The 10,661-nt window shown below is 41.1% G+C and overlaps 1 protein-coding gene across 1 annotated transcript; it reads left to right on the forward strand.

The window, feature by feature from the left end:
- Window positions 1–2,742: 2,742 nt before the first annotated feature.
- On the forward strand, window positions 2,743–8,814 carry LOC123016583 (vomeronasal type-2 receptor 26-like). Its single transcript, XM_044417097.1, has 4 exons — window positions 2,743–3,153; window positions 3,843–4,070; window positions 6,229–6,355; window positions 7,913–8,814. The coding sequence occupies exons 1-4, from the start codon at window positions 2,743–2,745 to the stop codon at window positions 8,812–8,814; spliced, it is 1,668 nt and encodes a 555-aa protein (XP_044273032.1).
- Window positions 8,815–10,661: the final 1,847 nt, after the last annotated feature.

Below are 10,661 nucleotides of genomic sequence, written 5' to 3' on the forward strand. Positions count from 1 at the left end.
GCTCTGTACTGGGCCCATCACAATCATTTAACTGTGTTCATATGCCTAAAAGATGTTTCTCCTAATCAGGATGATGATATGATCAGACAAATGTGTATTCTAATGCCTTAAATCTCAATAACTGAACATGTCAATCTAGGTAATATGCAGTGCAGTCCTCTACCCCTGTGCCTCCCACCTAAGCCTGTTCAGTGGGAAGTGGATGATCCATGGCAACAAGGGGGATACCCTCATGGCATTATGCACTGATGTACTTCATTTTGAAAGAAGCTCAATTGCAGTCTGGAGACTTATACCTGGATTACCATGTCTAGGATCACTCTCTTCAGTTCTTTTACCATGGAAACAATTAGGAAATAGTCTATTCAAAAGATGATTATCAGATTTGTTTGACTTTGTCAGCTCGGTGCTGGTTAAGTAAGCTGGAGATGAACTCAGGATGATGACAATGATGATGCCAAAAGCAGTGTGAGCTGCTTAGAAAATAATGTGTGAGGAATATTTAAATACAGGAAGTGTCTTTCCTGCTTGTAGTGTGGTGCCAAAGAATTACCAGCATATCCTGGCCTTGACATTTGCAGTGCAGGAGATCAATGACAACCCTCACATCTTACCCAACCTCACCTTGGGCTTCCAAATCTATGACAGCTATTTCACAGCCAAGTGGACCTATCAGGCCACCTTGCTACTGATATGTGCAGCAGGGAGATTAGTCCCAAACTACAACTGTGGTACCCAACAACACTTGATGGCAGTCATCGGGGGATTGGATGCCCTCACCTCCCTTCATGTGGCAACTATCTTGGATATCTATAAGATTCCACAGGTGGGCATATCTTTAGGTGAATATGGGGAATGGGAGTCTAACCTTTTCTTCCCATTCACATTGCCCTTCAATTCTGCATTTTTCCTTTGGAAAGACAAATCGTACACTGGAAGTATATGTTTATTGATTTATTTGGGATATTTCTAGCCCATCCAGTCACTCTGGGTCTCTGGACAGCTCACAACAGAATCAGTAATACAACAATATAAGTATAAATACCTGAAACTAAATAACTCACCACTGCAATTAAAATAATAAAAATCTATTAGACATTAAAATATTGAGGGAATAAAAAGATCTTGACTCCTCTTCGAAAAACATATAATGATGGTGCCAGGCAGACCTCTCTAGTGAGCCCATTCCATAGCTGAGGCACCACTGCAGAGAAAGTCCTTTTCCAGGTATTCTGTCTCTGATATCCTCAAGGAGGTTTCTCAGTCAAGTAATGATATTCTCTCTCTCCACTGGATAAATGACAACAATGAAAGAGAAGCAAAGTATGTGGGGGGAGGGGAAATTGTGCTAAGACCCCCTCATTTATCCAGATGTGGGTCTGAGACAGGAGGCCCTGGACAGAATCTCAGACCACATTCACCTAACCATCCCAATCCAATTTGAAATTCCACGAACCCTCTTCATTTTCCTTGATCCTTCCTTTCCCTGTCCCAAGGCAAGGTAGAAAGGACCGAGCTGCCCATTTCTTTCACTCTGGACATCTGGCTCTGCATTCACCACCAGTCTGGATCACTAATCATGGGAGAAAGCATGGAGAAAGGTGTAAGGCAATTCTGAATATCACACCGGTTCAGAAAAAAAGCTTCTTTATTTTCAGTGGTTTGGGGGAATACATATTGCAGAGACTGTGCAGGTTGCCCTTTTCATATTGATCATAGCAGTAGTGCCCAACTGTTTATACCCAAGGACTTATTTGGGAATTTTAGGAACTGGATTAGAATGAGTGAATCCTTCTTTTGAAATATCCCTTTCTCATCTCCCAACCTTATTCTGGAGAAACAGTTGTTTTGTGTCCATTGGATGCTGCAATGTCTCCTCAATAAAGAATTGTCTACATTAGATCTGTCTTCATATTGCAATGTAGGGAATACTTCTTGTAAACACAGGGTTTAGAAACGTCTAATACTTGTTTTTTTGTGAACATTGGGGGATGATTACACATGCAGATTTTGCACTAAATAATATTCATTGTTTCATCCACTGTTGTCACAACATTTATTTATTTAATGGAAATTAATATATGAAAGCAATGAATTGTTTTCATATATTCATTGTTTTCATATATTCACAACCTTTTCATGGCTAAAGACTGATATTGCAAAACTGAGACGGAGTAAGGCAACACTCATCTACTAAGGCAATTAGGATAATGTGTTGATATATGTACAGAAGGATGTGTGCACACACTTTCTTCACATGCATACTTCTTTGGGTACTTGGTCCACTCTTGTTGAAGGCTCAGAATGATTGCTAGGAATTTGTATGATCGCCATACAAATCAATGGAGACATACAGATGCAAACACATTCACAACCTGGAAAAATAATATGATATCCCAAGTTGTCATATTGGGGACCCCTTCCCAGGCACCATTGACAGTGCCCATGAATGCCATGACGTGTGTGGATCTCCGTATTGTAGTATTGCTGAGAAGATTGCTGAGGTTGTATATGCAATTTTTTTTGAGAACATCAAAACTGTTACATAAATGTCCTCATGATTTGGCACTTCTTTCTCTCCTTCTCATACCTCCATAGTTCATCTATGGCTCCGCACCAGTGATGAATGATAAAACCCCAGGCCTTTCCTTCTACAATATGACTCCCAGGGAGTCCCTTCAGTATGCAGGCATTCTCTCTTTGCTGCTGCATTTTGGGTGGACATGGATTGGGATAGTCGTTATGGATAATGACAATGGGGAGCAATTCCTCCAAATGGTGCTCCCACTGTTTTCCAAGAGTAGTGTCTGTTTTGCCTTCATTGAAAAACTCCCTCAAGCTGCTCTTGGCTCCGATATAAAAGACATGCTCGAGAAGGGTGCAAAAATACGTGATATAATTGTGGACAGCACAGCCAATGTATTGGTGGCCAATGGAGAATCCTATTCCATGGCATTCTTTAGATTCTTACCTTATCTATTAGAACAAGAAGATGTGGCTCATACACCAATTGGTAAAGTAATGATTGCAACAGCTCAGGTGGAGCTCACATCATTTGTCTTTCAAAGGAAATGGAACACAGACTTTTTCCATGGTGCTCTTACTTTTACAATTCAGTCGAATAATGTCCCTGGATTTCAACAGTTCCTGAAGGCAAAAGACCCATCCAGCCCAAATGGAGATGGTTTTCTTAGGTCATTCTGGCAACAGTCTTTTAGTTGTGTATTCCCAGATCAATTTCTGGGCAATATGGATGGGCTTATCTGCAGTGGGGATGAGAAGCTGGAGTGTCTTCCTGCATTTTTTTTTGAAATGAGTATGACTGGCCACAGCTACAATGTCTACAATGCTGTCCTTGCTGTGGCCCATGCCTTGAGTGCCATGTCTTCTTCTCACCTGAGCAAAAGAGGGATAGTGACCAGAAGTAGAGGGATATTCCAGAGCCAAGTACAGTGGCAGGTAATTGGCTGAATAGCCTAATGAGTGAGAGAAGCACAGCTTTGTAGACAACAAAATACATAAATGGGAAAATGGGAAACTCAATCAGTTCACATTTGAACTAGATGGTTATGTCACTTCTTCCCCAAACTGCAAGGTCCTGGTTATGTGTGTGTGTGTGCAAGAACATTTAAAACTGCATTTATAGAATGTGCTGACAATTGACTCACACCTCAGAAGCACTTTAGTCAAACCTTTGAATGACCTTAAATTGAGTATTTATAGGAAATGGGATAGAGGAAAGTTAATAAGAATAATTTTTGTCATCCAGTGCATGTATTTCTCTCCTCCTGTATGCATTTTTCCTTTCACAGTGTGTCTAAGCTCCTTCCTTTTCAATGCAGCTCCATCATTTTCTGAAGCTTGTTTCACTTAACAACAGTGCTGGGGACAAGGTTTCTTTTAATGAGAATGGAGAGTTACTAACTGGATTCAATCTGATCAACTGGATTCTGTTCTCAAACCAATCTGTTCGAAGAGTGAGAGTTGGGAGGATGGAAGCCCACGCTTCTCCAGGCCAAGCATTCACCATCAGTCCTGATGCCATAACTTGGAATAGCTGGTTCAATCAGGTTTGGTTCTTAGCAGTTTCGCACCAACTACACATTTGAATAACAGTCTCAGTAATGTGATGTGTGTTTTCTTTCATTTTCTCAATTGGAACTGGATTCCCCAAAACTTTATGAAGGGAATGAGGATGAAAAAGGACCAAAAAGTTTCCACCCTCTTTCCTTTGCTGCTGAATTAACCTGCTGAAAGAGTTGGAAAAGAAATAAAGTAAAATGAAAAAAAAGAAAATAATAAAATTGTATTATTTCCCCATTGTCTTTGCAATTTATCTCTCCTTCATTATGAAACTGGGTAATATTATGAAATTGCTAATATATGTTCAGAGTTTACACACTTAGGACAGCACATTGAAAGAAAGAAAAAAGGAAGAGAGTGAGAAAGCAAGCAAGCAAGCAAGCCAGCAAAACTGCTTTAATAATAACCAATATTATTCCCACTCTATAGAAAAAAAGTACCGTGATTTATTTTATTCCTTTCTAAACTGCATTCTTTTATTATTTCTCTTCTCTCCTAGGGATAGCAAACAATGTTGTTTCATGTACCTTATATAATGTTTTACTGAATTTAAAGTGTCTTCCTATTTGGGTTGGAAAGAACTTGTTCTTAGGTACAATCTGAGTGTGGAAGAAATGGAAACAGAAAGTTTTGTTCATCCCTGTGAAGAGATGCTGGTGAATACATTTCAAAAATATAAGTCTCAAGTTCTGTGAGAAGGACCAGCTAGGTATCACTTAAGTTTGCCACCTCTTTTGTCTCAGACAGGCATCTGATCCTTATGTACTAACATAGCAGGAAGGTGGGACTGCATGTTCCTTTTCTTTTTACCTAGAACAGCTGAGTAAAAATTTCATTCCAATCTAATTTCTTTTTGTAAGAATTATCAAAGACTGCAAGTTTCCTCTTATTTGAGATGGATATAATAAGAGTTTAAATATTCCATTGCTAGAGAAAGTAAAACTGACAGATTAAGGGATCCTTCCTCTTCCTTCACTACCACTTCTACAATCCCCACAGTGATACTGACTTGGCTCTCCATAATATCTATCCATCCATCATCTATCAGTTGGTCTTTCTATGTATGTCTCTCTATCTCTATCAGATCTCCATCCCTCTTTTTACATTGAACTCAAAGAAACTTATACAATTCTAGATTAAGATGAACTTGAATCCCAGTGTAATCACTGTGAAAAAGTAGAGCTGTCTCAACTTACTTTTGATTGGTATTCTAGGTCTACTTGGTACACCATGACCCAGCCCAATAGCGAGGGGTGTATCTACAGCAGAGGAAGAGAATGGTGGGCCGCTGGGGGGCAGTGTCAGGTTTTAGATCATCCAGGTAGGCACAGGCTCTTGATGTGCTATGCAAGCTGCTGCTTCACATATTAAAGTTCAATTTGTCCTTTTAGGACCATCTATGCTTCTGGCCAACAGTTTTTTGCTGTCACAGCAGCAATCAAGAAGGATGGGGGGTGCCATTAAGTTCATGGAGATACCTCTAGCATGTTCTGGTGGCAGTCCCTTTTGGTGGTTTCATCTCTGTTCCCATAGAAATGTTTGGAATGGAGGGAGAAAGGACATACAGCAATTTCACTTCTAGAAAATCATGTGAATATTTCCATTTAAACAATAAAAAGGGAGTGGTTGCTTTGATAAATGCTTCCAAATACATGGATTTATGGCATTTGGGGAAAAAACCCCAATTTTTAATGCACACTAGAAAATGTGCACTTTAAAAAAATGTAAATGCACAATTTATGTTTTTGGAAAAAAATGAATGAAATGCATAGCTTGTTTTTCAAAGAAGATGAAAGTTATATCAAAATTGAAGCACATTGGAATGTAATTTTGAAGAATTTTGGCAAACTTTAACAACAGTGTTTTTCCCAAACCCAGAAGGAAATACGTCAATGAAACCATTCATATGGGATTTTGCAACCTGATTTTTGCTCCACACTTGCATTTGATTTACAAGGTGGGAAATATGCACAGAGGTTCCCTCACTGACATGGTCATACAATTTCAACCTTACCAAAGTATCATAGAGTACATTTACAGAAAAGTAGGACCCAGAATGTTTGGAAACTTACAAAGACATTGCAGAGTTGGAAAAGATTCCAATAATTCTCTAATTCTTATTCTTCTCTTCCTCTGATGACTTAGGCACAGCCTGTATCTCTGTGCAGTGAGAGCTGCAATCCTGGTTCTAGGAAGAAAGTCAAGGAAGGGGAGCCATTTTGCTGCTATGATTGCATCCCATGTCCCAAAGGGAAGATTTCAGGCAAGAAGGGTAGGCATTAGAATGTACAATGGTTCCAAATGTATTAAAACATATCAAGAACAGGCATGTAAACAATCTTTCTTCAGGGACTGAAGTGTGATTGAGTGTGCCCAGGAAGGCCCATGGGGAGGATGCTGAACAGTGAGGGAAGAGGTAGGGGCATGAGAGCGCATGCATGCTGGTTTGTCCCCATTGTTTCAAATGACCCAACTGCCGTGGATGGATGGCTGATCCTTGAATATTGAAACATAGGCTTTCAGAGTTTGCCCTTGCACAGATTCTTCTGTTGAGACTAAAAGATCATAATTCATAAATTATTGGTAATGAAGGGACTCTGGTCCCAGTCAGTGCATCTCTGCAATCGCAGCCCTATTTTGCTAAGTCTAGGATTTCAAGGCAAGATATGGCTTGAGTTCTGCAACCACCCTTATCCTTTAATTGAAGTTCAGCCCATTTCTGTGCAGTTTTATTGAGAAATAAATCCCTTTCAGATAAATATGGCTTGTTCTAAAGTCAAGACTATTTGTGATAGAGGCCATCAATCCCAAAAATGTACTCATTGCATAGATCACACTCCACCCACATTTCCCTGCAAAAGCTGTCGGGATCTCTCAGACTTCTGGCTGCAAGTGCAATGGATGATTCAGACATTCATACAAAGCTGCTTACTATTTTGTGCAACATATTGCCTTAGGCATTTTTCGGAATTGACATGGCTAGGAATGAGAAAGAGTTTTCTTTCAGTTCAGTTTTGAGAACAGCTCACTAATTATACTGTGAACCATTGGCCTGGATCCTTGTTGGCATTTTGTCATTTTGTGGCATGTTGTGTGTCCCCACTGGCCATACTTGGGTACCACATAAGACATCCGGGGGAGTGCTTCAAGGTACCTTTCTCCCTTAGATTGCAGGAAGGGCCCACAGCATGGCTTAACATTCCCTCATAGCCTCGGTGAATGAGCAGGTCACCCACAGTGGGGAATCAGCATGAATTTTGTCTGCTCGATTATTGCCTTAAGGCCCTGGACCTTTGAAGTTGCAGCCAATAAAGTGCTGGAGTGCTTTATCAAACAATCTGATTAAGTGCTATTCCTGATTACTACATATGAGCTCCATTTCATAATGGAGGTGCAGACACAAATGGATGAAAAATATCCATCTCCCTGGATGTTGGTTTAGCCCAAAATTGTCTGGCTTTAAAATCACTTTGTATTCTGGCAAGTAATTGCTTGATTAGGGCTCCCCTCAACCTTGTTCCATGAAAGGCTCTTCATTTTCAACACCTTTATGGAAGGCTGATACAGTAATGCCCTCTTCATGATGGAAACAGCTACTGAATTTGTTTGTGTGGGTGGGGGAGAATTTCTTTTTAATATGTTTGTAATAGGAGGGCCAACAATTTCTTCAAATTCAGAGTGGAATATCCTTGAGATTTTACAAATGAGGATGCAATGAAATTAATGGATTCTCTACTTTGAGTAGGAAACAATTCATCTGAGAAGTTAATGCACCCTGTTAGTGGGACCAGTTGAATTATGGAATATGCATGTATTTATTTTTCCTCAGATATGCATTACTGTTATTCATGTGAAGATGGAAAATACCCAAGCAAGCACCAGGATTTCTGTATTCCAAAGTCAGTGAACTTCTTTTCCTATGAAGAACCTTTGGGCTTCACTTTAACATCCTTCATTATTCTCTTCTGCTTAATAACGGCTCTGGTGCTAGGAATCTTTCTGAAACATCACGAGACGCCCATCGTCAAAGCCAACAACCGGCAACTCACCTACACTCTCCTTGTCTCCCTCCTGCTCTGCTTACTTTGTGCACTGCTCTTCATTGGCCGGCCGCACCAGGTGACGTGTCTCCTGCGACAAACTGCTTTTGGCATCATCTTCTCAGTGGCAGTTTCCTGCATACTCACAAAGACGGTCATGGTGGTTTTAGCCTTCAGAGCCACCAAACCAGGATGCAAAATGAGGAAGTGGATAGGGAAGCGACTGGTCAACACCCTCCTTCTGTCCTGCTGCCTTCTTCAGGCAGCCATCTGTCTTGCCTGGTTGGCAACTTCTCCTCCTTTTCCAGATCTTGACAAGCATTCAGTAGCTGAAGAAATCATCCTGGAATGTAATGAGGGATCCATAACGCTGTTTTACTGTGTCCTGGGCTATCTGGGCTTCATGGCTATGGTCAGCTTCATGGTGGCTTTCCTTGCCAGGAAACTCCCAGACACTTTCAATGAGGCCAAGTATATCACTTTCAGCATGTTGGTCTTTTGCAGTGTCTGGTTATCCTTTGTGCCTTCCTACCTGAGCACCAAAGGGAAATACTTGGTGACTGTAGAGATCTTTTCTATCTTAGCCTCCAGTTCTGGCCTGCTGGTTTGCAACTTCTTCCCCAAATGCTACATCATTTTGCTGAGACCCGAATTGAACAAGAAAGAACATCTAGTAAGAAGAAGAGCTTGAACGTTTACCTGCCAGTAGTTTGCAATCCACCTGTGTAACTATATTTTTGTTTTTCTCTATTCTGTGTTTTTTTCCAAGGGACAAAGTCATGCAAATAGTTTTTCTTTCAGAGTCAATCTTGTGATCCCTACAGTTTTCCAATTGCTTCTTAGTTTAGACAATGCTTCACTGAAAGAAGTGGCTCAGCTCCTGTTTGAATGTCCTGCAGGTGGATTGAAACGTATCCTTCACATGCAAATCTATCATGACAGAGCATTTTGATTTTGTGGAGCCTATCCACTGAGGAAGGCACAGTGTACTTACAGGGGGACAGATTTCCTTTAACCATTATTTAAATTGATTATAGTAAGACTTCCATACTTGGTTTAATTCTTTAAGTCATCTTCTGTTGACATTATTAGCTTCATTTTACTTCTATGCTCAGCTTCCTTGCATTTGCTTTTAATTTTTTTTATTTTTACATTACATAATTAAATTATTTTGCTGAGATCCAAGTTGAACAAGAAGGAACATCCAATAAGGAGAATTTTGTGAAAAATTTAAGTTTTTGAACATGTATGTTTTGCTGGTTATGTTTTATGTTTTTTGCTTCAGGACGTATTTCTGTAGACGTTTTGTCTTTAAAATTTCATGTTTTTGGAGAAACCTTCACTCAAAGAAGTGGACTTGCTCCTTTTGGAGAGTTATGCAGCTGAGGAAGGGGCATGTTGAAGGCGCCTTATTCCATGTAAAAATCACAGAAAAGAAATCTCACCCTGCAGGACCTTTTATTTGTACTTTGTTTATTTGACAGCTGATGCACCAAAGCCCTCACTTCACCTGGATTATTCCTTTCTCTTATTCCAGGGCAAAGAGTGGCATTGCCTTTGGGGCTATGGGGAGCTGCATGTCTAGGGTGCAGGGCCTGCCCTTGCTGCTCCTGTCTGGCTGTGCATCTGTGTCTGCGCCTGCGCCTGCGCCTGCATCTCCTCCTCCTCCTTCTCCTCCTCCTCCTGCTTCTCCTCCTGCTTCCCTGTTCTTTTCCCCCTGCCCGCTGCTTCCCCCTGCCCGCTGCTTCCCCCTGCCCACTGCCCCTCCCACCCCTCCACCGGATGCTGGGTGCTTCTGCTTGTGCCGATCCCAGGCTTTATTCTCCCTTTTCCAATACAGCTGTTCCTGCCCTGGCCACTAATCTGGTGTAGGATGAAGGAAAGGAAAACCAGGGCATAATAAATTCATAATCACCTTGTATGCATGGTTAGATTGATGCAACAGGAGTGTGAGAGGGGAGCAGTTTGATGGGTTCTACCATTAATAAGATGCCACTTTGCACAGAAGGAGAACATTGGAGGCTTGTGACTTTTCTCCCCTGCATGGTATATTTAGGCAAAGTTCAAGGTGATTGTCTGCAGCATCCCTAGTGCAATGGACCTTTGGTTATCCCTCACCTCCCTTGGGATTTAAACCTAAGAGAAATTGAGTCAACTCTCCCCTTCCTGTCCTCTTAATGTTCTCTTGTTGGACTTTCTGCTACCCCTCTGGGCTACTGGAAGAAGGGCTACCAAGTCAATTAGAACAAATGCTGCCAATTTCAGTGATGGAATTGAGTGATGGAGGGAAGATAGCCTCTTTAATCACTTTGTGGGCAGAGGCTCTGAGTTACAAGGGGTTTTCCAGTAGTCTGCATGTTTTCTGAACAGGAAACTCCTGAGTGCAAAAAGAAGCATAATTAATCAGAAAGTTCCACAGGAGTAGTGGCTTCAGCTTTGTCAGGACACAGGTAGGTCAGAAAATCAGTGCAGATTCATTCCAGGAACCTCTCCAGTGAAACATTCTATTTCTCCCAGTCGCCAGTCATGAAAACATGG

The sequence above is a fragment of the Varanus komodoensis genome, unplaced genomic scaffold (assembly GCF_004798865.1).
Source record: "Varanus komodoensis strain SLA01 unplaced genomic scaffold, ASM479886v1 scaffold86, whole genome shotgun sequence".
NCBI classification, from domain to species: domain Eukaryota; kingdom Metazoa; phylum Chordata; class Lepidosauria; order Squamata; family Varanidae; genus Varanus; species Varanus komodoensis.

Bases quoted from the DNA above. Each gene is read 5' to 3' on its own strand.
- LOC123016583 (XM_044417097.1), top strand. From the start codon at position 2,743: ATGGATAATGACAATGGGGAGCAATTCCTCCAAATGGTGCTCCCACTG. The intron at 4,071-6,228 runs GTTTGGTTCTTA...CTGATGACTTAG, and splicing joins GGAATAGCTGGTTCAATCAG to GCACAGCCTGTATCTCTGTG. The intron at 6,356-7,912 runs GTAGGCATTAGA...ATTTTTCCTCAG, and splicing joins GAAGATTTCAGGCAAGAAGG to ATATGCATTACTGTTATTCA.